The following is a 26973-nucleotide window of genomic DNA, read 5'->3' as shown; positions in this document are numbered from 1 at the left end:
ATAAATATATCAAACTTGTTTGTAAAAGGCCCAGTAAACTAAAAATCTAATTCAGTTTATAGTGAGCTGGAAGTTTCTCCTGGACACTTTCCCTGAATCTCTCTGCCAAACTATGGACTTTCTGAAGCTTTAATACCTTCCCTAGAACTGTGCAAAATAGGTAATAATTCCTGAATTTCTCTGACCAAGAGTTCAGTGCATACACAGTGCTAATATAGGCTCTAAAGATGCTTAGAACAGTTAAAAAGCAAAACAAGCTACCTTTGCTTCTCTTGGGTCAGATTTTCTTTTAAGGTTGGGGTGGAGTCTGTCTCTGTCAGCTTGTCTGACCTTCCTCTTAAAAGAGGCTGGTACTCTTACTTTTATTTATCAAATGTTTGCAGGATAGATTTAGCCATCTGGGAAACTTTTAAATCTGCAAGGCCTTGCTGCATTGCTTGTTTAGGAGGAAAAACTGAGTATAGAATTTCTTAGTGGATATATGAGGAACATACATTTTGTTGAATGCAGGAAGAACTTTCTTGATAGTGTTTTCCTCTGTTTAACATATTTCAAATCTGTCTTTCCAATGAGTTCTTAGTCATGTAGAACGTTTTCTCTCTACAAGTTCCACTTTCCTGTGGCTTTTCTTACTTTCTCTGCTTCTTTCCTCTCATTCACAGCTGCAACCAGTCAGTTCCTTGCAAAACTAGTACATGACAGAGACAGCCTTTTTTTTGACTCCTTATAGCTTTAACAGTCAGTATATAAAGGGGATGTGATTGATATAAATTAAAAGAAGAATGCTTAGCTCTCCCATTCTGTGGGATAACCACATCTAAAATCTGAGGTAAAGATTAGCCTTCCTCTATGACAGCAATATTTTTAACATAACAGTCAACCTTGATTAAAACCCCTCGTTTTCTGTTGAAAATCCACAGATCCGTAGATGATCTCTATGGTTAATTAGTCACAGTATTAAATAAAAAAAATATTTGCAGTCTGAATTTGTATAGCTTCAGTTATGTATGGATGGATTTTGTTGTCTTCTCTCTCATCAATAGTCATTTGTGGCCTCAAATCCATGGAATGCTGTGGAACATATTGACTTTTCTTCTGAATAAACCAGTCCTTGGTCAATTTGTTCTCCTTTCTACTGAACTCTCTTCAGTTCTTCAGAATCCTTTCTCTTGTGTGGACCTTGGACAGAATGGAAGACCAGTTTCAGGCTAATGGATTGCTTTCTTGCCCTGTTTTCTACATTCTCCTGCTTCAATATCAGGGTTTTTTATTGTTCTCAGAGTTGCATTATACTGTGAGTTTGTATTTGGCTGATTCAATGGTAATTATTGCCAAGAGTTTAGAACATAACTACTTTGGGTTTTTTTTTAAAGTATAACATGTTCAGACACACAGAAAAGTTGCAATGAAAACAAGAGTGTAAACTCTGCCTTTCCACAGTTTGTAATGCCAAAATTGCAGTGTTATTGAAAAACAGTATGTCCATTCTGAAAGAAGTGTCAATAGATGTAGTGTGCCTTTTTTACAGAAAGGAAAATAAACCACATGAAAAGGAAGCCTTAATTGCATATATGAATATCTGTTAAATAATTTGTGAGTTACCTATTCATTGTTATTGTTTGATATTCTGAAAATGGTTAGGAAAGACCAAATTAACATTTTTATAATAAAATTTGTTGCCTATTCCTATTGCAACACTTTAATTTCTGTTTATGAAATGGAAACCAGACTGATTCTGATTTCAGTAGGAATTTGAGATGCTATCAATTAAAAATAAAACTTTGCTTCCTGTTAGTCTGTGTCAAATCTGGAAATGGATCTTGCTGTCTTCTCCCACGTTCAAACATGCTGTTATATCTTCTCAGTTGAGTGTTTTTGTTAAATAGTTGCTTTCCCACTCTCATTTTTGTTCTGTGTCCTGGGTTATCACTAGTCTTTCCTTGTATGTTACGTTCTGGGTCATCTTTCCTTTCTCTGGCACGTGTCCATTACCTGTCACTCAGCTTTAGCAGAATTGTTGGTGGATTCTGATAAACACAGCAGAGAAATCAGGAGGCAAAGTCTCTTGTAGTCTGCTGTACTGCCGTGCTTGGGAAGAGGAAGATTGTGATAGGGTACTTGAATATTTTCAGTTCTTATTTGTCAAAAGTAAATTTGACAAGTTTACTTGTTTGGTGATTCGACTGGTCTGGTGGCTGTGGATTTTTTCCCTTTTTTGAACTGTGTTGCTGTAACTGTGGAATTGCTGCTCGTTTTTCCTGTTCCTGTTGGATATTTGTCTTCTTGCATGTAAACTCTTCAAACAGAAAAGCAAAGAGCCCAGTGGTTTTGTGTGGGCATGTCCAAAGACACTGATCTGTGTTGTCAGGCCAGCAGAAGGAGGATTCCTGTTTGAAGCCTGCAGCTGGATTAGCACACTACTTGCATTCCTTAGCAGTGAGTTGCAGGAGTGACAGGCCTTTTCCTGTTGAAGTTTGTAATACCACCAACCGTGCTGTGATGGGTAGGAAAAGGTCTGAAGTGTGGGAAGCTCTTTTTTTTTGTCTGGTTATTATGTTATACTTTGACTGAGTGCTGGAGGAAAGGTTGAAGGAGGAGTAAATAAAAATACTGTAAGATTGCTGGCTTTTTTAGCAACTGTTTATAGAGCCACAGTGCTCCTGGCTTTGTTTCTTTTTATTTTGCTCCTTGTCTGAATCCTTGCTTTTTAAAATAGGAAGGATGGATTGATGGCTGCTTTCCTTTTGTGACCTGCTATGAGGCAATTTTGGTCTGTGTTTAACAGTGAATTATAAGAGAGAATAATCTTGTAAGCTTTTTGCTCTGTCAAGTTCTGTGACCTGTTAGAAACTTTGTGTTTCAACCCTGTTTGAGTGTCAGTTAAGTGGCCAGAGGTGAAGCACTGTGTGGTCTGCATTATACTCCTGTTGCATTATGTAACTTTATTCCAGTGTGAGTAGAAAATAATCTAGCATATGAAGTAAATAATTTTCACTGAGGATTTCTGCGAGATATGTACGTGAGTCAACTTTCAGGTAAAAAGGAAAACCCAGAAACTTATTTCCTAAAATGGTAGTGTTGTATTTTTTTAAATTATTTTCTGAAGAAGATACTCAGATTGTTTGGGGATGCATTTTCTATTAGGAAAACCAACAAAACCACAAGCAGTAGCTTGTATCTACACAGGAAATGTTTGTGTCCATGGAATGTGTAAACCTATGGTTGATCAGAGATAGGCAGATTGCTTTATAACAAACTCGATTGCAGTTAACAAATATAATCAATTTCTTATATCAGTAGGTGTATGAGAAGAAAAGGAATATTCCCCCTCCTTTTTTTTTTTATCATGATCATCTTAAGTGGAGCTTTCAGGCGTTTTTCAAACTCTGCTGAAGATGGCCTTTTCCATCACCAATGCTATAAATGACAAATATGTCACATTTTATGCTGAGGTGTTGTGCAACAACTATTGTATATCTTGCTGCACTCAGTAGCTTCTGCTTGTTTCTTTCTTAAATTGTGGCTGTTTTCAAGGGAAGACAACTGTATTACTGTAACTGGTGTTTTGGGGCTGTGCATGAGCTCTGTATCCCTCTTCAAGAAAGACACTAATTTTTCCAGACCCTCCGTTGCCTTTGAATCCAAGATACTGTGTACTGCAGGTCCATGTAAAGAGTAACATCAGCTTTCAGAAACTAGATATTTTCAAGGTCCTGGACCTGTTGTGTGATGATAGTTCAAATACATTAGAAAAAAAAAGTTTAGAAATAAGGAAAATTGCATTAAAAAAAAATGCAGTCGTAACTTGTTTTAAAATACTATTAGTTCAAGAATTGGTATCAATTTTAGAGTATGTAAGTTGTTTTATATAGATACAGAACTTTTTCTCTGCATAATTGCACCTTCCAGAGCAGGGCCTGTGTTGGCTAGGATAGGCTGTCTCTAAGGACCTTGCATCTGTCATCTGCTTGCCTGGAAGCTGAGACAAATGTGGGTTCACTAAGGGTTAAGGGGACTCAGGCCTTTCTTCACTCTTTAGCTCTGTGTGCTGTAATCCAATTTCCATGGCATGTGTTTTGCAGAAACCCCACCCCTCCTCTCTCCCTGTCTCTCTCCTTCTCTCTGGTTTTCCTTGTTAGGGTTATATTCAGCACTGTCTGCCAGCTTGTGACTTCACATCATTGGACATTTTATGGATACCTAAACCAGACAGAATTTCCTGTTTAAACTGAAATTTTGGCTTGCCCTGCTTTTCTGTGTGCTATTAATAAAATATGTAACATTTGTCCGTTTCTCACATCAAGTATCTTTTTCCTGATGCTTTCTCATTTCCAGAGAGGTCTTTGTCAAAGCTGTGTCGGAGGAAAGTGCACAACTGTGGTAGGCAGAATATGTGCTTAATTGTCAATTAACATTTCCCCTTTGTAGGGTTAGCTGCTCTAAATTGCACTTTATGTAATAATCCATTATCATACAAAAGGAAATGAGAAGTCTATATGGAACACAACTTAGAATGAAAAACTAGAGTTCTTATTAAAAATTATCTATAAAACAACAAAATAGTGAAATAACTGTATTTTATCTCTAAGAATTAATATCAGATGTTGCAGATGTTGCAAATACAGATTCTCTGAGATATCAGCAGTAGTTCTGGAAAGTCTAATAGGAAGAGAAAATAATGTGGGTTTAACTCCAAGAAAAAACTGAGTTAATTTAGAATTGGGTGTCTTACGAAGCAGCAGGGATGTTACTGAATCAGTTTGAACTGTGTTAAGCTTTCAGGTATAAATTGTCTCGTAGCCCCACCTCAATAGTGGGTCATAAAATGTGGATGCAGCAGTAATGAAGCCTTTGGTGCTTACAAAATGTTTCAGAGCAGTTTACTGAGGGGATTCAACCACAGTTTTTGTCCTATTTCTGGCAGAATACAAAGTATGTTTTATTTTTAATTCCTTGTATCTTGGTCTTTTAGCAGGATAGCAGTAATGTCTAACAGTTGTTTTTAAGTCTTGATGGTGAAGTTGCAGTCTGAGAATATCCTGTGCTCTTGTAATGGAAACTGTTTAATAGCTATAATTAATTAATTTGTTTCTTTCCCTTTCCCAGCATCTTTGAGGATGAAAGCATGAAACTACGACAGCTGAAACTACAGAATCAGGTAAAAGATAGTACTGAAGCTGGTAAAAATAAGTATAAGAAAACAAACAGCCATCTAGAGACTTGAGAAATGGGGATGAAGTGCTAAAAATGTTTGGTCTAAAGAAGTTGTTGCTGATATTTTTCTTTAACGTTTTCATGGTTTTCATTAGTATAAGTCAACCTTGCCATGGCTTGTAGATTTGATGTATTTGATACATTTATTTTTCATATGTCCTCTCATTTCATTGGGATTGAGTCACCAGAGTGCAGGAATGAATCAGAAGTTAGGGACACTGCAGGAAATTATTGATTTTAAGCATCAGAGCGAAAAAACAAAGTTTCCCTGACCTACAGGAAGATCTCCTTAACACTGCTGTTCAGAAAGATTTCCAGCACCTTTTGTCTTTTTTGTTTCCTACAGAGGAAATATTTACAGCCAAGCATGGGTCAGATGTTAGGTTATAGGTCTCAGTTTTTGAAGTGCTGTTTGCTGGGTGCTTACATCACCATGTTCTTCAAAGCAATAAAGTATCCATCCTTCATATTCTTTCTCTGTGAAATTTCAAATGCTTATAAATAGCTTAGAAGATTCTCTAGCTGGCCATTTCATATGGACCACAAATCACTGTCTTACATTAAATTCATCTTGTTCAAATTAAAGTATGGTTTTTAGAAAGGCCTTTTCTCAGCTGAGGATCTTTAAATCCAGACACAACAGTTTTCAGGGAATTGTTGCAATGGCTAATAATCCTCTTTACCAGAACTTATTCATTATTTGTAGTCTGAGTTTGCTTAGCTTTGACTTCAGACAGTGAATTTATCACCAAATTTATCTGTGTCTATATAGGCTCTTACCTAAAACATTTCAAGGGGTAAAATTTACCTTTGGTCATATTTGTGGAAGCTAGGAAAGTCCTTTACTTGTAGAGTATCAACACTTGTTTAAAAACAAACAAATAATTAAAAAATAGAAATAATTATTTCAAGTAATCAGTAAAAGAGCATTTAGTGACAAATGGCACTTGGTAAAATGTTCCAAAACTAAGGAAGGTCTGACTGCTTGGTGATGAACCTCAGTGTCTATTTCGGGATTGCGGTCTTGGGTCATAAGCTGGTAGTAATCACTTCTCCTAGTGCTAGGCATCAATGTATGCTTAGTGTCAGACCTTGCTATGGGGATGCATGGCTGTTCCACCAAAACAAAGCTGCTGGGCTGGGTGGAATTCCCTCAGAGCAGCTGTCAGTTAAAATCACGAAGAGCTCTGTTTAAATTATTCATTCGCTTTTGCAAGTTTGTTTCCATCTTTCTTGGATTTGGTTGAGATTGCAATCATCTGCAAAACCAACAGCTAGACAGTAACTCTAAAATATGTTTTAACAACCCCCATACCCCTTGCAAATGACACTGATTGAGAAATGCTAGCAGTCTCTAATTTATGATTATATAATTGGGATTGAATATTACTTTTAAAGTCTACTTGTACACGAATAGTACTATGCCCTCTGAAGAAACAGAGATCAATAGAAGTTCACTACCAGATATGAGGGACTCATTGCTGGATGTAGCTGATGCCCTGCTTGATTAATTTGTCATAAACATTTATAGGTATTAGGATAAAATACATGCAAAATATTTTAATCCAGAGGGATCGTGTATAAAACCTTTGGTCAAACAGAGAATCTGGAATAAACATTTGCTGCAGCACAGACATGTGCCTGTCATCCATCTTTATAATGGGCTTGGAAACCATGTAATTGCAGTAAAATATTATTTATAATAGAGCACGACATCAAGTTCCATCTGTGGGCCAGCTCTGCCTGCCAGGATGCTTTTTTCTCCTGGACTTGAGGCAAGAGCCTGTGGTTGCTTAGTCAGTGCTTAGTCCCCCATTAGCAGAAGGTTTTCATCTGGCTGAGCACGAGGTGCCTGCAGCTCCAAGGGCAATGCTGCCATCTCCCTGTGCCTGGAGAGCATGGAGCCTGACCTGTTTCTGAATGCTTCTGGTGTGGTGCACTGCTTTTGACATGAAGTTTCGTTAGTGCTACTGTGATGGTTTGGACCTGGCTCCCTGCCAAATGCCCAAACTCACAGTAGCAGCCCCCCCTTCCCCCTCCCTTTGTCCCCCAGGGCAAAGGAAAAAAAACTATGCAAATTGAAGAACCTGAAACCAAGTTAGTTATATAAAATATATATTTTTTGTGTATATTACAGTTATATACAGTTAAGATGCAATGTATACAACAAAGGGAAATCCAAACACCCACGAAGGGATGGGGAAGGGACAAAAAGGGACACCGAACAGGTATACGCAATCAAACTCAAGAACTATACTAATAACTAACAAAACAGATCTCACCACATCCCTTAGAAAAAGCAGGATTGGCAAACACAGCCGAACCTCCACGTACCAGGCCAGCGGTCACTGCAGGCTTCAGCCTTAGATAAGCGAGACCAACGCAGGGACTCGCTGTTCCCAAACTTCGCTGGAAGAGAAGAGAACGAAGGCCTCTCCTCCCTTTTTATTTATACCCTGATTTACGTAAAAATTGTATGGAATACTGGGAACACTGCCCCTTCCTTGGTTACAAACTGGTCAGCAAGGAAGGCCTAGATTAAAACCACCACAGCCACCATCCCTAGCATTGCTACTGCTGCCCCAGCATGAGCTAAGGAGGAGCTGGAAGAATGGAGAGGATGCTTCTGAGCTAGAATCCATCCTCTATGGCCTGCTAAGGTTAGGACTATGCCAAATAATTGCACTTTTGAGGGTGAAGTGGTTTGAACCTTCCTGTATACCATCTTCCCATCATCACAGTAGTAGACAGAATACTAAACTAGTTTTTACTAGTCTGCTAGGATGCATTCATCTGACTTCTTGGAAACTCGTTAGAATAGGAGTTGGTGGCTTGTGATCTTTTAATTGTCCTATATTCTGATGTTACTGTTTTCTGTGGTGCCAAGAAAATGTTTATGAAAGTATTTGATGCATGGAGTTCACAAAATGATGAACAAATCATCATAATCTGTATCTGTTATTTAATTCATGGGTTATGTGTTTTGGTGTCCAGTTCATGAACTATCTAAATTTTATGTGGTAATATTATATGAACTTTTGCTGTAACACAGAGCTGGAGGAAAAGGCTACTTAGTAGGCAGAACAAAACAAAATACAGTTTCCTTTTTTCTGCTTCTATAGTGGAATAAGGCCGGGAATACATGGTACTGAAGAGCAGGCTGCCACCATATGGAGAGAGAATGAACTACTGTTTACTGTCCTGTCACTGGACTTGCAGATGTTTTTTCCATCTCAGTAAGCAAAGTATTAGAGAGAAGCCTTTTAAAAATAAATTAAATTATTGTCGAGTTTTGTCACTTTGATTATTCTGAAACTCTTGCAAGAAGAAGGCTGGTCACATCTACCAGCAGTAAACTATGTGTTTTAATATAAACCGATCCTGTTGGATTGGTGAGTCCTAGGAACCCTGTGATGAAACACAATGTACAGTAATAATAATAAATTTAGACTGGTGTGCTGCAGTGAAATAATTTAAAAAGCTTATGTAATAGAATAATCCATCAAGTAACTTTTAAACTTATTATATCCTATGTTGATCCCAAGTTCAATTTTGCATTCTAGCAGTAGCTGTGCATTTTCTTATTTTCTTACTGCCTTTAGGGTGTGTCTGTTTTGTTGGGTTTTTTTCTTGCCTGTCTACTTGTCAGGTAGAGAAGTCTTTACAACAATTCTCAAATCCTTATTCTGAGTATAATGTTCTGATTCCTGGTTTTCCTCTCTCCTTTTGAGGTTTATGAACTATCATGACATATTTTACTTTTCCTCAGCATTAATTTTAAAAATAAACGACACAAACCAATGTAAATTACTCAGGAAGGTTTGACTGCCTTTCTAAAGAACATATCCACAATTAGCAGTTTCTAAGAAATTGACTTCTACTGCTTATTTTTCTTTACTTATTCTAGACCAATGTAATAATCTCTTTGGAATTCTGTGTAATTCTTGCTCTGCAGGACAATCCTTGCAAATAATTCTCCAGCAAATAATTCTCCAGTAACAAATGCTACCTGTATTGCAGTCCAGTCTTCAAAGTGTATTTCTGAATTTAAAGAAAAGTTAATTTGTTTTGAGGTTTTTGTTTGTTTGTTTGGGGGTTTTGTATGTTTGGTTTTGTGTTTTGGGTGTTGTTTGTTTTCTGGGGTTTTTTAAATTTTTGAAGGGGAGGGGGGCTATTTTTGGGTTTTTTTTAGAGAATTGAAAAAAGCAGAAAGAATAAAGAAGCAAGGGCTGAGTTAGGTTGGAATTCCTCAGGGAGAGGTTGCCTGAGAAACTAATCTCACTTGAGACAGAAAGCCTAATAGGAGAGGGAAGAACTAACAAGAGCAAAAAATAATGGCAGAGGAAAGGGCTCTAAAGATGTCTGTGTCTCAAGTGGATTGAATTGTTGGTACTGTTTATCTGGTGGGTCCATCAAGACTCCAAATAATTTGATGGAGAAATGGTTTCTGTCCTCAAAAACAACTTTCAGAGGTGTTCAGGTACCTAAGAAGCAGCCGTGAATAAACTACATCTACAGTAAGGAGCTTGTATATTGTTTGCATAATGGTGCAGAATATTAAAATACAATTTCTTATTGTTCATGCATTGCCTTAGGTTTTAAGAAATAGGTGTGACTGTCTTTAAAATGGTACAATGACTCCATTTGCCTTGATTTAAGTCTAGAAGTTGTTTCTTGTTTAGTAGGAAATCATAAATATCAAATGTATGTGTATCTTGGAATTTTTAACAAGTGGATTTACCACTCTTTGCTTTCAGTCATGAATTACATGGAAAAGTTTAGCAAGGTAGATCAGTTTTCCTTTTAGTGGATCATTCCTATTTTAATTACTGTTGTTTATTGACTTGTTTGCCCCCTTTAAGTCTTATCTGTCAGCATTGGTTTCTGGGAACTATTTAATTTAAGTTCTCCCTGTAAGATAATAACTTTTGAGACAAAAACCTTTTCCTTTACAAGTGCTGACTGTTTCATATTGGATTATAAATGACTGCTGAATTTGACTAGTTGTATTAAGGATTGTTGTATTTTAGAGTGGATGAAAGGATTTCACATTATCTGCTGGTAGTCTCAGGATAGATCAGAAAGTAAGCAGGTGTCCATGTCACCCATCAACCTCTCATGGAGAATCAAAGGCAATATCTCACTCCAAAGACACAATGATATCTGTGTCTAGGATTTTTGTAAGAGATTATAAGAATATTTCAGGTTTATTTGAGTTTCTGATCAGTCAGAATGTCTTGGCCATGTTATTGCCAAGGGCTGAGGCATGTTTTCTGTCTCTCTAGATGTCTTTACTCATCTCTATTTCATGCTTTTCTTCAATCCACAGAGAGCTCTTCTAGAGAAGAAGCAGAGGAAGAAACGTCTTGATCCGTTGATGGTACAACCAAATCCAGAGGCAAAGCTGCGCAGGTCAAAGCCCAAAGGGTGTGAGGAGCAGACTCCTTTAGTAGAAACTCCTACCCCTGTCCACAGTGATGTTGTTTTACATGGTGAGTGATCAAGCTGATTGCAACAATGTTCCCCAGAGTGCCAGTACGTGCATTATATGTCACAGATGGGCACCTACGTTGCTGTGGCAGTGGTCAAGTGATAAACAAGATTGATTACATACCTTTCTATGTACAGAAGTAGAATTCTAGTACAGGATCACTGAGCAAGACTAAACTGCAAAAGCAAACAAAAACCTCACCTTGAATTTTTGTGACAGCTGGAAATCTTCACGTGCCTTTGAGTAATCTCTCCCTTGTGTTAGGCTAGAAGTACTGTAGAAATGGGCTAGGAACTTCTACAAAAGTAGGGAGATACAAGTCCAAAGTATGAAAAATTTTCTGAAGCTGTAGGACAAAGAAAAGATAGTAATTCAGTAGTGACTGCTTGTACTTTTCCTTATGGTGTCATGGCATACTCCATCTCAAGATTGCATATGACTAAATGATAGAGAAAAGCAAAAAAAAAAAAAAAAGGTATTATAAATACTGAATTAGGTCCTTGATGGTTTTTACCTCATCTATTATTTTCTGTGGGCTTCAGTGAGGCAACTGAAACATGACAAACAAGCTATAGTGGTCCACAAAGTCACAAGTACAAAGTGGTATCAGGGCCAAAGGCAATAACTTGGTGGTCTCAAAACAGTAAAAAAATTACAGTAAAATAGTGACCATTCTTTTAGAAGTGGAAAGAAATACAGTACTGAGAGCCTTAAGACTCCCTTGTTACAGGGAGGAAAAAAGAGCAGCAGTGAAATCCTTACACTTCAGTGGAAGTGTTAGGAAATTGTATGAGAGCCAGGATCCTATCAACCTATCAAAAAAGTAACAGGAAACATTGTAAGTCTTTGAGATGCATGCTACTGCAGGATTTTATAATGCAAGCATTACAGTAATAACAAATTAATATGCAGAGTAGAATTTTAAAGACCCAAACAAACTGGTATTACTGGGTTTGAAGATCACATTTGGAACTATGCTATCCTCTCTCTCTTGAATATTTTTCTCATTCTCCAGATGTCTTTCAGAATCATAGGATGCGGAGGAAACTGGTGATGTGGATAGTAGCATTTATGTGTTTAAAATCAAGTATAAGAAAGCTTCTATTAAAAGACAGTTTCAGGTCAAAAAGAGAGTGAGAGAAAAGATTGATAAAACTTCTAAGGTAGGAATCTTTAGTAATACTGAAATGAAAAGTAACTGCTCACTTACTAGCTTCTGTAGTTCTGAGGCTTCCTCGGTGCAAACACATTCTGTTAAGAACAGCTATAATAGCAGTACACGTGTCAGAAATACGATGACTAGATAAAGCAGTAAAGTTTTAAGAAGGAAAACAGTAGCAAAGTAAGAAATCCAAAGCTGGAACTTACATATTGTTTGCTACACAAGTGCATATTAGGTATTGTGCCAGACCCTGACATCAAGATGTCTCCACCAGTTACAAAGTGTGGTTCACAGCTCTGTTGCATGTTCAGACATGGAAATTTCATTTCTAACAAAAAGATAGGGGGCATCCATTTACAGTTTCTTCTGCCTGTGGCTGTAAATATTTTTATCACATTGATTTGTGATGTTCACTTTAGACCCCTCACTTACTAGCACAGGAGCAAACAAAGAATATGAAGGAAAAGAAAAAGGATATCAATGTGCATGACAAATACAACTTGTTTTAATTATTTAAGCCCTCGGGAAAAGGTAGATACAACCACTCTATTTATATAGGGAGAAACTGATACTTGGTGTGTTTAAAGTAATAGACAGTCTGTACCAGAGTCAGGCCTGACTCCTCCCAAGTCTTCTGACAAGAACTGAACAAATATACTTGAGTACTTTAAAGGGATGCTTGAGCAGGGGAACGTGAAAAGAGCCACGATCCTGGGATGCATTCTTAGCTGTAAAAAATAAATTTTATATTTCTGTTTCATTTTGACCTGCAGGCATTGATGGACCAGCTGCTTTCCTGAAATCAGAAGTGCAAGATCTGGGGACCAAGCTTCAAGCTCTCTCTGCTGGACCTACTGGAACAGAAGAAAATGCAGATAAGGAAAATGATGGAGAGGCTCTAACAGACACAGCAGGCAAGCCAGATCTGCAAGAGATCTTACAGAAACGAGGTAAGAGTTAATAATGGGCAAATGTCTTTTCAGGGCTCTTTCATGATGTTTTCAGTACCATTAAGATACCTAAAAAAATATGGGGAATAATGAACTAAGTGTCCATAGGATATCACTTTTAAATGCACAGCTAGTAGATTTTACATATGGAAATACAATAATGTAGTTCCTTCTTGTGACATGAATTGGAACATACCATTTATGTTTAAGGGTTTATCAGTGTGCTGTATAATTTCTGGCCTTTCCAAGGAATTGCTGACAAAATACTATACTTCAGATTTTGCTAAAGTTTGGGGTATTTTTATTCCAGATATGTTATACCTGAGTAAGATGCTTGAATACTTCCACAACAGCAGAACTGTCTATAGCCAGTAAATGCTGTAATTTAATTATTTAGGACACTAAGAGAAAAGGTGTTTTTTCTGAGTCAGAGGTTGTCACAATCAATGATTTTAGAGTTTTATATTCAATAGTTATATCCCATTGAGTAGTTTCCTAGTGGAGTGTCAAGCTCTATCTGCCAAGTATCTTAAGTTGCTGCCAATACTACAGGAAGCCTTTTTTTTGTTGTATGCAGCCTAACCACTTTGCAGCAAAATATTGGCTAGCATTCAATATAGTACACAGCTTGGTTTTGTTTTGCAGAGCTTGTCTCCCAGAATGTTTCCAATACACTTTATGTATTGAGACACTACTGTATATAGTACTCCCATCCACTTGTCAGGTGCCACAACTGCTTACCTATGGATAGCAACATTACACAAGAGTTAGGAAAGGAAGCAGAAGAGAATATCCAGTAACTTAAGGGGAAATTAGTGGAGGTAGAATATAAACAGTGAATTTTGAAATTGGCTGGAGTACTAGGGTTAACGCCTTTCCTCTTCCCAAACGTCCTTTGGGAAGTTTACTGACAGGTTGTTAAGACTAGATTTTTCTGTTTTATCTGAGACTTCCAGCAGTGCCCCTTCTATGCAGTGCCATGTTGGAGCACTGTTATAACACTGTCTCTCAGAAAATAATTCAGCTTAGCAGACTGAGTGTGTTCATTTTCTATAATGGTTTATGTACTTTTCCATTCTACAGCCAAATTAAGTAATGGAGTAAGAGAACAAAATGATGCAGTTCCAAGTGGAAGGAAACACCAGTGATATGTACAGAAACTCTTTATAAATGCTGTAATAAATCCAGAGTTATTTTAGTTATATACCTACAGTCAACTCTGTGTAACTGTGCTTAGGTTAAGATTTAATTAAGTCCTGGAACTAATCAGTTTGTGCTTCTATTTTAAAAATCAATTTGTTAAGAGTATTCATGAGACCTGAGTTATATTGGTACTGATGTAAGAACAGGAGGAGCTCTTACTGAAAAATTATTATAGTCCATTTCAGTGTGTGTAAGACTAAGGGGAAATAATAAAGGATGTCAACTGTACAGAGTCTAATTTACAGGATAGGCATCAGCATATTAATCTGGATTTACTTTTTTTTTAATTGTTCATAAGACATGGAGGAATTCTTTGCATGAAAATAGGCAAAATCAATTCAATGACAGCATATACTAAAGCAATATGTTACATCGTGTAATACCATGTGAAATATTTATTAAAGACCTGACAGCTGCTCAAACATCTGCACAGTGACAGCTGCAAAATGTCACTGTGGATTTGAGTTACAAGACTCAGGAAGCAAAATAGTTCATGAAGAAGATCAACAGTTGAAACAACAGAAATTAATGAAAAGAGTGAATAGCTATTCAAGAGTCATATATGAATTAGTGGTGCCGTGAACTCATGACACCTTCTTTCAGAGATTACATGCTTGATCTTGTATTTTGACAGGAATTTCAGACAGTTTGAATTTTGATGAGGAGGACACAGAAGAGGAAGAAGCTAGTAAGAGACCAGCATCTCATTCACCACACCCTGAATCTGAGAGGCCTAGCTCTGCATCCAGCGAGAAATCTTTCGCAGTAAGTGTCTTGAAATCCATTTTTGATAAGCGCTGGGCACACGTTTGGTTTTAGTACTAATCCCTCAAGCAATGGGTTAAAATACAGTAGTTGCAGCTACGGTAACCAGCATATTAATCCCTGAAGGCAGAGGAAGGTAGTGATTGTCAGGCTATCTGACTGAAGGGCTATTGAGTTAAACACAAAGACCTAGCAGTGATCAAAGGAACAATAGTGGGTGGAGAATCCCAAATCCTGCTCTAATCAGTGAAGATGGGAACACAGTGAATCAGCACTATGACCCTCAAAGGAGACAGATCGGGCCATTGTCTGTGGTGCCAAATCCACCAAAATGACTCAGAGAAGCTCTGAAATGCCATGGAAACTTAAAAGGGATCATTTCCTGAAGGATTGTAGCATTTATTGTTGGATACAAGGGGGAACAGGATTTTGGGATTGAACAGAGGATGCTAAGATTGAACAAATTTTTTATGAGGTGTTTAGGGAAAGGAACTTAAGAGGGAAAAGAGAGGTGTCAAGGTGGATCAGGGAGTAATAAGCATGGGAAAACAGGGATTAAAGGGTGTAAAACCCATCAGATGCATGTAAACAGCTGCAAGACAATGTGCTTGTCTGCCCTAATCTTGTGCCTGATTATGACAGTGTGTCCCACTATCTTCTAAGATTCCATTTCTAACTATGTGTGAGGTATATATACATACATATGTTGACAAATTATATGCTGTACTAGCCAGTGAGTTGGAAAAGACCAGCATAAGGGAGACCCAGGGTCTGAGCTAACTCAGACCAGATAAAGGCATAGGGTTTGGGTATGAATGCTGGACACCCGTGAAAGTCCATGGTACTATTCAAAAGACCTCTTTGAGTATATTTATGAGATGACTGTGTGTATGCTGTGTTACACTAGCGGGGGAGTAGTACAAGTGTTCTGGGTGTAAGATAATTAGGAGACTGGGCTGTGGGTGCAAACTGCTGGAAATATGAAGTGGGGGTGCTGGAGGTGGGAAAGGGTGAGAGCCACTAGTGAATCTCAAATCTGTGTGCATACGTCTGTGCTATTGACTCAGGCTTCGTACGGGCTATAACTGGGAACAGGGATAAACCTGCAACTTCATCTCCAAGGCTTAGTAAAGGAGGAATCTCTTGGGTGCTACAATTCACAAAATCCAGCTACCTCTAAGAAAAAATAACGTTAATGACCTATACCAGATTTTCATTAGAATTTCTATTCCTTTGGTGACCATAATTTGCTTCCTGTAGACTGTACACATTGTTCTAAGGCTCTTCCAACATTTAGTTGATATGGTTCCACCAGCAGCTTACTCCATTTCTGCTACTGTTCTGAACCAACATAATCTCAGTGCTCATTTCAGTTAAAGAAATTCCACCCTGTCTTACTGCAGAATCCATCAGTCCAAGTTTATCATACTACCTTATTTCCCAGAGAGTCTGAAGTTCTAAAAGCAGAGAGGCTCTTTGCTTAAAATATTTACAGCATCTCACCCTGTCTTCCCCTTCCTAGAAACTCACTCTGTCTGGTTAACAGATACTTTTCCTCCATTCCCCTTGGAGGGTTAGTCTTTTCTCAGAGTAAAAACCTTCAGCCATTTTCTTCAGAGAAACACAGGTGGTAGCTTGTTTAACTTTACTTTCCCCAGTATCTTCTGGTTATAACTTGTGTTTCAGCAAACTTTTATTTACTTGGGGAATACCAGAGTCTCTAGTCGGATATTAATTTGCTAATATGATGCTTCTTCCCACAGGAAACAGGTGCTTCCTGTAGTCCATCCCCTCAGGCAGATGCACAGCTGGGAGAAGTGGAGAACTTGGAGGATTTTGCATTACGCCCCGCACCCCGTGGTATTAGTGTCAAGTGTCGAATCACTAGAGATAAGAAGGGAATGGACCGGGGCCTCTTCCCTACTTACTACATGCATCTGGAAAGGGATGACAACAGAAAGGTATTGGAAACAGGACACATTCTTTGCTATTATACTCCTACCATATAATGTTTTTGGTGCAAGGGAGAGCTTCTGGTAAGAAAGCAGTAGCTGAGGGAAAACCATCATGCAGTTGAGGACAGCTTATATTCGACCAAAGCACTGAGGGAATTAGCAGGTTTAAAGGTCATAATACAATGAAAAATGAAATTTTAAAAAGTATAGAAATGTTGCATCTTAAAAAAGGAACAAGAAGACTGAGCTGCTCCAGAAGAAAAGGAGGGAAGACTAGGAAGGATAGTTGTGTTAAATCTAGACTGCTGAGTGAGCTGATTGGAGGAATAGGGACATATTAATATCGGCATGGAACAAAAAGGGGAATGGATATGGCAAATGGAGAGATAACAGTTTGGATAGTAATGCCTGTGCATTCTTACAAAGCACCAGTCTTGATCAAAATTTTGTATTTCCAGACATTCCTTCTTGCAGGGAGAAAAAGAAAGAAAAGCAAAACATCGAATTACCTCATATCAGTTGACCCAACTGATTTATCCCGGAAAGGGGAAAGTTTCATTGGAAAACTCAGGTGAGGATCACTGATGAAAACTATAGACAGACAAGATAGGATTTTTCACTTAAATTGTGTTGTGGTTTTGACTGGCGGTCTGGTATCAATTGAGAGAGAATGAGCTCACATAGTTCTGCTGAATGTAATCTGTATTCACTTGGGTTGACAGCCTTCTTCAGCATTACCATTCTCTGTGGCAATTCAGAGAAGAAATTCTGTCTAGATGCTTTTCCAGGATAAGTTACAGGCTTAGTTCGCTGTGGGCACTGCATGAAAGCTCCTTATTGAGCTGGCAGTAGGAAGATTCAGATGGCAGGAGATACACATTTTTGCTGTGCTGTACCAATACCTTCAGAAGAAGACAAAACTTTCCACTGATTCCTCTTTCTCTGTTTTTTCATAACCTGACATTAGGTCAAACCTCATGGGAACTAAATTTACAGTCTATGACCATGGAGTTAACCCAGTCAAGGCACAAAGTCTAGTGGAAAAGGCTCATACAAGACAGGAACTTGCAGCTATTTGTTATGTAAGTACTGCCTTTCTCTTTTTGCCCCTTTCTTCTTTGTGTCTGGTTACTGAGGAAATGGGGCTTACAAAATCGTGCTTCTGTCAGCCTCCCCCACTTAACTTTGGAACCAAGTGACCAATTTCAACCAGATACAACAAAGGACAGAGACCTCAAAAATAAGTTCTTAAGAGTTTAATGAAAAAAAAAGAAGAATCAGTGCCAGAAATCTCCTGGGAGGGAAAAGACCCAAACTAACATCCCGATGACCTTCTTACCTGGCCTATTGTTCAGTGTATGGCCAGTCAGCATATCATTTACATGGAGCCAGCCACAGCATGAGATGCCCCTTGCCCAGCTGCTATCTGGTGGACACTGAGAAGGAATTGGGAGTACCCTGTGAAGTAGAATTGTATTTTACTGAACCAAAGGCATCTGGGTGATAGCAGAGAGCTGGTATTAGCTTGGTGTTGGTGAGGATGTGGTTCTAGGGAAATCATGGTTTGCTAGCTCTGTACTTTCTTCCCAATTTGTGAATCACCTCAGGTGAGGCCTCAGAGTGAGGAGACACTTGAGGACACTCTAGAATTATGTGAGGGTTCTCATGTTACATTTGTTTCATGTTCCAGTCCTACAGTTTGAGTAAAATTTGAGGTTCTCTACAAAATGATGGCTGCCAAGTGGAAGGATTTTTACTTCTCTCTATGGCAGCAGAAATTTAGAGATGCATTAGCCTACTGGAGCATCATCTTGAGTTTTGTTTTTGCTGTTGATCTTAATGACACTTAGAGGGGAAAAAAATTGATGTGATAATGGCAGTATTGTCATGTTTACAGAAATATTACTGGATATTTTCTTTATATACAGTTTTCTTCAGTTCCCTACCTAGTGGGACGCAGCAAGGTGTTAAAATGAGCACAGCAGTTTTAAGTCAGCTTTTCAAAATTTTGAAGAAGTAAAGTTTATATATGAATCAAATCAGTACCTTCATTCTTATATGTGCCCTTAGATTTTCTGAAGTGAAATAATAGATGGTGCAACTCCAGAGACCTTTGTCTGTGTCTGCAAAATGCACTAACATGTTAGAAGAAGCTGTATCACTTCTATCAATCAGTTTGGTACTTCTGAAGGACTCTGGCTTTTTAATTGGTCTTTGGGAATTTTAAAGGTTAGCACTGACATTGTTACTGAACACTTTAAATGGACCACTGGATTTTGACTGACATTATTAAGTGTGTGATTTGAGAATACCAGAACTTTTTTCCTTTGCTTTTTGCACTTGGAGCGGTCTCCTGCAGTACTCTGGAAAAATCTGCTTGACTCAAGGTTGAAGATGCTGAATACTTCTGTTTCTGGGTCTGTTCTTAATCATTTACAAAACAGTATGATTTCAGACAAAATTGTAGGCAGTCTCTTAAACACAAATAGCAGCACAGAAGAAGAATGTTGTTTATTGTTCAGGAACATTTTAGACTAATTGGTAATATAGAGATAGCATAAACTCAGGTCAAAGATATTTGCCTTTTATCATACTTAGGACATGTTCACTAGCAAGATTTCAGTGCGTTATTGCCTCACATGTAAAAACTTATGCCTGGAAATTGCACTTGTCTGATTTTGTTATAAATGTTTCAGTGAGGTAACAGATCACTCTAAATTAGTTAATACCATATATGTCTTATAATAGTGTTCTCTAAATGGGAGAGAAAGCAGTTCTCAGTGTTTAAACACAGAATTAAATAACTGCTACTACTACAGTTGTAGCCAGCAAAACTCTAAAAAACTAGTACAAATGTGGACGCAAGTTCCGTTTTGCTGTCTTTCCTTCTTTGAGATGGAGTATATAATTTACTGAAAATGTCTTTGCTTGTCTTTCAGGAAACCAACATCTTAGGATTCAAGGGTCCCAGAAAAATGTCTGTGATCATTCCAGGAATGAATATGAATCATAAGCGCATTCCAATCCGTCCACGAAACGTAAGTTATGGAGTTTGGTCACGTTTCAGGTTGGAGGAAGAGGTTAAAACTTCCCTGTAGAGGTGTGTTACTAATAATCAGGGTTTGGAGCAACTTATTAGTACCCTGGGGTTTAGTAAGTCTCATGGAGAGTAAATACAACATAACCTAAATGTGTTGATTAATTCAGTCTTGCCTTTTACCCAATCTGTATCCTTCTGAATAGTGTTTGTATCCTTATGTGTCCTTTGGTCAGCCTAAATATTATTTACTTATCTATATGTTGTTGCTCTGGCACTTTCAAGCCAACCTCGTGGTGGGACCCTGTTGTGCTGAGGGCTGGATGAACACAGGGCACACTTGCTTTTCCCAGGAGCTTGCATTCTCAGCCAGGGTATGAATTGCAACAGATAGGTAATGGATAGATAAGGTAGTAGGCTGGTGTAGTAGCAAGAGAGTAAATATATTTTTGATCAGAATGCTGTCAGCTTCTTTGTAGGAGTCACAGAAAAGGAGAATTCTTTAAGAAGAAAGAAGGATGAGAAGGATGGAGTTTTGTCATGACTCTTTAGTGGGTATTTCTCATACATGTGCAGGACATTATAGCTAAAAGCTTACAGAACTGTATTTGAAGATATGATGAAAAGCATTTGGTTCCCTTAATGTGGGTTTCATGCTTGATGTGATAGAAGAACAAAAGGCAGAAAGAGCAGGTGCTAACTAAGACATGACCAATATTTTAGGCTAGAAAATGGTTTTTTTGCAGCCATGCTGTAGTAGAAATGAGTAGAAGAAGAATGAATTTCTTGATATCAGAGAAAAAAAAATCTTCAAGAATAGAAATTCAGACTCATGAGAGCCTGGAAAAGAGATTTAATTTTGCGAATGGGCAGGAAAATTGCATCTGTGTGTGGTTATTTATTCACTGTCTTTCAATTGGTATTGTTATCTCCCCCATCAGTACAGTAATGATTCCATTGCCCTGCCTTTATTTTTCTCCCCTATTTTCCCAACTGTTTTGCTATCAGACAAGGATACTCGCAGTGGACAAGGCTGAAACACAAAGCTGTTCTGGAAAGTTGGCAAAGCTTTCAGTGTAGAGGTTTGACTCTGTTTTTATCCTTCCTTTTCTGTAATGTGATACCACTAAGATATACTGCCTCCACTTCAAAGGAGGAAAAATTATGCCTAAATGCACTGTGTTGATGCCAGTATTCAGTCATTTTAAACAGTAAATAAAGATAAATTCAAAGATAGAAAGTAACTAAACCAAACAGCAAGTTTCACTTAGGTTATCCTTAAAAATCCATTATCAAATCTGTATACAGTATTACTACTAGCCCTATCGATCAGACCTAAGCAGGTTGTTTTCTGAGGATTTTTTCCTGTTAGTAACTTCAGCTTGGATTTTTTTTTCTTCGTATATATTATTTCAGTTTGGATTTTATTTGTTGCAGAACTTTGAAAATTATATGTCATGTTTCACTACAACTTGAACCTTCTTGTAATTCATTGTTTGTCAAATTTAATGTACTGGTTTACTTTTTTTTTTCTTTTGTTTCATTTATCTCTGTTTTTCATATTGTGCATCACTTCTTAGATCAAACAGGATGAGATTTAACCTCAGAGCCTGCTGCAGCCTTTGGACTTTGTACTGAATCACCCCAGGACCTGGCACTGTGCAGTTAGTTGTAGATTATTTTATTTTAAAGTTCAGAATGTTAGAAATGTAAGCTGGATGCAACAGGATCAGAGAGAGCTTATGAGACTCAGAAGGGATTCCTGTCAGCAGGATGGCAGTCATCTCTGGCCTGTGAATTGCTCCCTTTCCTGTACACACACTTCCTTCTCTCTCATTCTTTTTACCTTTTTTTGAATGGAAATAGGATGGTAGCCTATTGAGTGGAAAAAAATGCCTGGACTGGCAATCTCTGAAAATATCTTCCTGGTCCTTGCAAGAAATTTTCAGTAAGATTAAATTTAAGTGCTGTCATTGTGTTTCTTTAAACAGGGAATGGCCTTCAAGTGACAGATCATACACGAGAGGCAATACTCAAAAGCAGAGCAATTCCAAATCTGATAAAGATATTTCTTTCTTCTGAACAGGAACATGAGGGTCTGCTGTCAAAATGGCAAAACAAAAATTTGGAGAACCTCATTGAGTTGCACAACAAGGCTCCAGTCTGGAATGATGATACTCAGTCCTATGTCTTAAACTTCCATGGGAGAGTCACTCAGGCCTCAGTGAAGAACTTTCAGATTGTGCATGACAATGACCGTAAGTCTGATGGAGAGTGTGTGGGACTTATTTGAACAGGGAGAACCCAACTCATTTCATGAGGGTTGGGAGGAATAGGACACCCTTCCTGGAGAAGGGAAACTGGGTGAAGGAATTTAGCTCAGGATTACTGGGGACTTCCAAGCTGTCGAGAAAATTATGTAAGGCCTCCTTTTTTCCAGGATGGGTGCAGACACTGCTCTCTGTTGCTGCAGGAGAAGAGGGGGCAAATGCAAACTTCATGAAGGGAAGGAAAAGGATTAATACAGCACTTTCAGCCTAGCAAAAGTGTGGTTTGAGCTTTAGATCTTGGAAGAAAAGTAATCTGTAGAACAGCACACTAACTCTAGAGAACAGATTTCAAGGCCACTCTGGTGGGAAAGGATGGAAAGACCCACCACATATATTTGGGACTGCCAGACGAGTGGGTTTTTGTTTGTGGTTGGGTTTTTTTGTTTGTGGGGGTTTTTTGGGTTGTTTGTGGTTTTTTAGATTTTTTTACTTTTTACTTTGCTGTGAAGTTGTTCATCTCTGAATCTTTCTTTTCTCCCCAGCTGACTACATTGTGATGCAGTTTGGTCGTGTAGCAGAAGATGTATTCACTCTGGACTATAATTATCCCCTCTGTGCTCTTCAGGCCTTTGCTATTGGACTCTCCAGCTTTGACAGTAAATTGGTCTGTGAATGAGACAACAGACTTGAAACATGGAACTCATTCCCATGCCTGCATCTTGTAGAAGTTCCAGGTGTAGTAATGAAGAGCATATTGGAAGGGAAATGGAGGACAGATTTCTACAGGCTTATTAGAAAGCACATTCCGGCCCTCAGAGCATTGTGAGTGTTGGCAGTAGACCGTCTTGGGAGCAGCCTCTGTATGCATTGTGGAAGAACAAGAAATATAGGTGATGCTTTTGTCATTGGTTGATTCTGCTTTCAGAATCTTTGTTTACAGATGCTGCATGACAGCTAAGCCCACTAATTGGAACTCCTTGCATCTAGGATAGAAAAATAATGGCTAAGTGTTCCTATACCTTGAAACTTCCTTAAAGCCTGGAAGATGATGCTATGCATGAGTTTCTGATTGGATGAATTCAGAAAAAGAGAGAACAGCTGGAATAAGACATTGGCTCTAATACAACACTTTTAGTTTGTGAAATGATTATCTGTTAAGGCTGATAATCCATTTCCCTTTCAGTATTCTAATTGTTCTCTATCCCTTGACAGTCTTTTTACCAAATAAAGAACAGTCAAATCTCAAACACTGCCTTTTCACATAGTGATATTGTATTCATTGCTGCTTCTGTTAAAATGAGACTGAATAGACGACAGAAGGTAATATTGTAACAAAATACAGTACTGTTCCTGAAAAGCAGTGTTGTGATTGAATTGTCCATTGTTCATAAAATTTGCTGCATTTCTAGGAATAGATTTGTGACCAATTTAACTTTTTAATGTGAGATTATCTCAAGTCATGACACATTAAAGTAGATTTTATATAAATAATTTTAACCTGACTATAAGAAGGAGTTATATCAAAAAGAGATTACAGGTATTTTTAAAGGTATCAGTAAGTTTAAAGCAATTGTGTCATGATGCTTTGCAATGTGTCCTCCTTCGAGTGTTCCTTTTTTAATACTGGATGTACAATATAGAGTCTGTAGGTCACAGCATGGAACACCTCTTGATTCATATGGCCTTAACTCATTAGAGTGGATTGCTGCACGGTGTGACATGGAGGCCTTGTAGTGTACACACCTGCTGTCTACTGAAGCAGAGAGCAATCTTGCAACAATCCTATCTTGGAACAATCCTATCTTGCCTGTTTCATGGCCATTACACATATTCATGATGGTCCTGGAAAAGACTGTCCTTCTCTTGAGACGAGAATTAGTTGTGCTTCAGCTTTGGGTATTGTTCTTGTCAGCAGACTAACTCTGTTTTAAGCTGCAAAGATCAGATAGATTGTTTTCGGTCTCTGGAGTCTTTGCAGTGGTGAAGATCACTCACTCTTTCAAATTAACAAAATTTTGTGGAGACGTTTTCTGATATTGCCAGAAAAAAATAGTTATGGTAATCATGTGTAAACTCTGTATTTAACTGTAAATTATGAATTGATGCTGAGAAGTCCATCTCGGGTATCTCTCAGATGACCATTCTGCATTAGCTGGTGAACCATTGTCTTGAGATGATCTCATCAGAAAAGCAGTCAGTGAAGAGAACTTGAATCCTGATGGATCTCTTTTGTGCCTTTGTGTACTTCCTGCTCATCAGCTTAGGGATGGCAATGCTTTCCAGCTGTGTTCTTCTGAGGTCTTGGCTGATGGTTCTGCATTCCTGCTACCCATCCAGAAATATGATGTCCATTTGTGTACCTGTCTGATTATTTTTCTGACTAGGAATGTGTGAAAGAAACTGCCTTATGTTATTTTGGGATGACCCGAAGTTAGAATGCTAATTTCCAATTCAAGATGATTTTCTGTGTGCTCAGAAGGCCACAGTAACATCCCTTTACTCAATTAGGCCCGTCAGAAGTGGCTCTTCAAGCTATTTGTTGACATCAATGATCCTGTCAGGGCCTCTCAGTCAAATTATACAGACAGATGAACTGATTCAGTGCTCTTTATCAGATACCGTTTTACATTAATTGTATTTATAACTTTTATATCTAAATGAAAATAAACTAATTTATATATTGAAAAATCCTTAATTCTAAATTAGTTGTTTGGGGTTTGGGGTGGTTTTTAAAATTTATTTTATTTTATTTAGAATTTTGCTGTCACTTGTGGATGTTCTTTGTTCCTTCTGTATGAGATCCTACCTCAATTTCTTTCCATCTTCTTGAACCTCATCTCTTTTCTTACTCTCTCATCCTTTGTCCTTTTTCAGTTCTCTGTGTTGTTTGGTTTTACTTCCATACACTTAGAAGTCTGGGAATAAATGTAAGATTAGTCTCTCTAATACTTCCTTCCCTGCCACCCCTCCCTATTACCAGGTCTTCCCCTAAAGTTCTTGGTTTCCATTTGATTCTCTCTCTAAGCGAGTTCCACTTTCCTGTCCCATGTTTTTAATGTTTTTCCCAGTGTCCAGTTAAAGCATTTGAGATGCATTTTCCTACCTTCCATCTGAACCCATTCAAGCGTGGAAGTACAGTAAGGTTTTTTTTTCAAACAAGAACTGAAGAAATACAAGGGAAGGAGGAACATCAAGTCAAAGTGGTTATTTTTTCCTATTTCCACTGAGATATGTATAAACCTCAGTAAGTGGAGATATGATGGATCTGATAATCAGAAACTGGCACAGCTCTCAGTGTGTAAGTCCTATTCTTTGTGCATCTCTATTTTTCCCACCATTTTGATCTGAGCCAAATTAGTCTTAGTTGGGAGAGAAACTAAGCAGAAAACTCTACTGGGCATTTGTTCTTAAAGCAGTAATATTAGTTACATACATGTAAATGCAACATTCTTGAAATCCCAAAGAGATCTTAAAATAAAGATGGAAGCATAAGAAACTGTTAAATATGAAAACTAAAGGCAGGCCTAGTGGACGGAAGCAGCTCCTAGGCTCTTTGGTTCAGAAACATAAAAGACAGGGAATGATTTCTGGTGCTTTTAGGGGTGAGTCTCACTCTCATTGAAGTTCTGCTGCTGAATTTGGTAGCAGTAGGGTGGGGGTTTGTTACTGTTGGCATAATCATTGTATGTTGCTTAGTGTGCTCCTCTCCTTGCTGGTACTAACAGCTCTCTAAATCTCTCAGTTGTCACTGAATTAGGTTTCCTGTTCCTGGTACAAAAGACAAGCAAAGCCTTCCCTGTGATTTACAAGTTGAGCTAAGAGTTTGTGTGTAGTCTTGTGAGATAGACCTATGGATAGATTCTTTTGGCAGAGTCAGGAATCTCATCTTCTCTGCTACAGTGTCAAATTGTTGTACATAACTGCAGTTTGGAACTAGGTCAGAACTAAGACCCTTAAGTTATTGTGGGACTGAAAGCCCTGCCAGGAAAGAAGGCAGAGACCCTGCACCACTCTTATATCTCTTGAACCGTACAGTCTATAGAGTTTGTCTTCTCATTTCATTCCCTAACATGTTCTATATGGACTTACTATTTTCTCACTGGAAGCTGGAATTCACTTCTTTTGTCCCAAAATGGGAGAAAAAAAACAGAAGCAAACTAACTTCACTGGAATGCATTAAGGTAAAGGCTATGGTAACCATAACCTACTCTGGTAATTTGAAGTTCAATTTAGAGACTACATAAATAGGTGGATGCATTCCAGAGGCTGAAATTTGTGATCATTTACATTGATTCAATTAACATTTCCAAAGAAGGTCGAACTGTTGCACTGTCTGTAACAAAACAGCTGAGAATCATGAAGAAAGCATGGGATTGATATTTTTTTAAGTTTAATTTAATGGAGCCCTTTACTAAAGGGAAAGCAACACTAATTTACTGTGAAAAAAAGGCTTAATTTTATAAACTGCATAACAAAATTATTCTGATAGAATACAGATAGGTTTGGGCAATTAAGTCTTAAATTTGCCCAACTCTCTCTGCTTTCTGTTCTAAGTGAAATAGTTTGCTTCCCCGTTACCTCTAGTAAAGGAAAAAAAAAACAAACCAGCACTAAAAAACATTCTCCTGAGTGAGTTTCCATCTGCAATTGACTGGAGTCCTGCAAACAATCTGTGTGATGATTCACAGGAAGGAATAGGTTTCAATTCCTTCTCTTTGAGCTGTGTTGATTTGGCAAGGAAATGGGAGCAAAACAATACGTTAGTCACATAATTATGAGACCTAGCCTTGAGTTCACAGTGAATATATGTGATGAGAAGTGAACTACCTTTCAAAGATATGTTTTTTATTAAACTGCATGTTTTTAAATAGGCCTTAGTAGAAGTAGTGGCTAGATCAAACCGTTACAGGGCTTTATATAACAAAC

The 26973-nt window shown here is 38.0% G+C and overlaps 1 protein-coding gene across 1 annotated transcript in view; it reads left to right on the top strand.

The window, feature by feature from the left end:
• TULP3 (TUB like protein 3) overlaps nucleotides 1-24690 on the top strand; it is a 30577-nt gene extending 5887 nt beyond the window's left edge. Inside the window, exons 2-11 of the mRNA XM_050333544.1 lie at nucleotides 5107-5158; nucleotides 10544-10706; nucleotides 12641-12817; nucleotides 14655-14785; nucleotides 16549-16746; nucleotides 17199-17311; nucleotides 17708-17822; nucleotides 19680-19778; nucleotides 21864-22035; nucleotides 22590-24690. Coding sequence (XP_050189501.1) covers nucleotides 5107-5158; nucleotides 10544-10706; nucleotides 12641-12817; nucleotides 14655-14785; nucleotides 16549-16746; nucleotides 17199-17311; nucleotides 17708-17822; nucleotides 19680-19778; nucleotides 21864-22035; nucleotides 22590-22723 — 1354 coding nt within the window. The 3' untranslated portion in view covers nucleotides 22724-24690. The remainder of the gene's footprint in view (nucleotides 1-5106; nucleotides 5159-10543; nucleotides 10707-12640; nucleotides 12818-14654; nucleotides 14786-16548; nucleotides 16747-17198; nucleotides 17312-17707; nucleotides 17823-19679; nucleotides 19779-21863; nucleotides 22036-22589) is intronic.
• Nucleotides 24691-26973: the final 2283 nt, after the last annotated feature.

Source organism: Myiozetetes cayanensis, unplaced genomic scaffold (assembly GCF_022539395.1).
Source record: "Myiozetetes cayanensis isolate MyiCay16 unplaced genomic scaffold, myiCay2020 scf5-8, whole genome shotgun sequence".
Lineage (NCBI taxonomy): Eukaryota > Metazoa > Chordata > Aves > Passeriformes > Tyrannidae > Myiozetetes > Myiozetetes cayanensis.
This window is presented reverse-complemented; position numbering and strand designations above follow the sequence as displayed.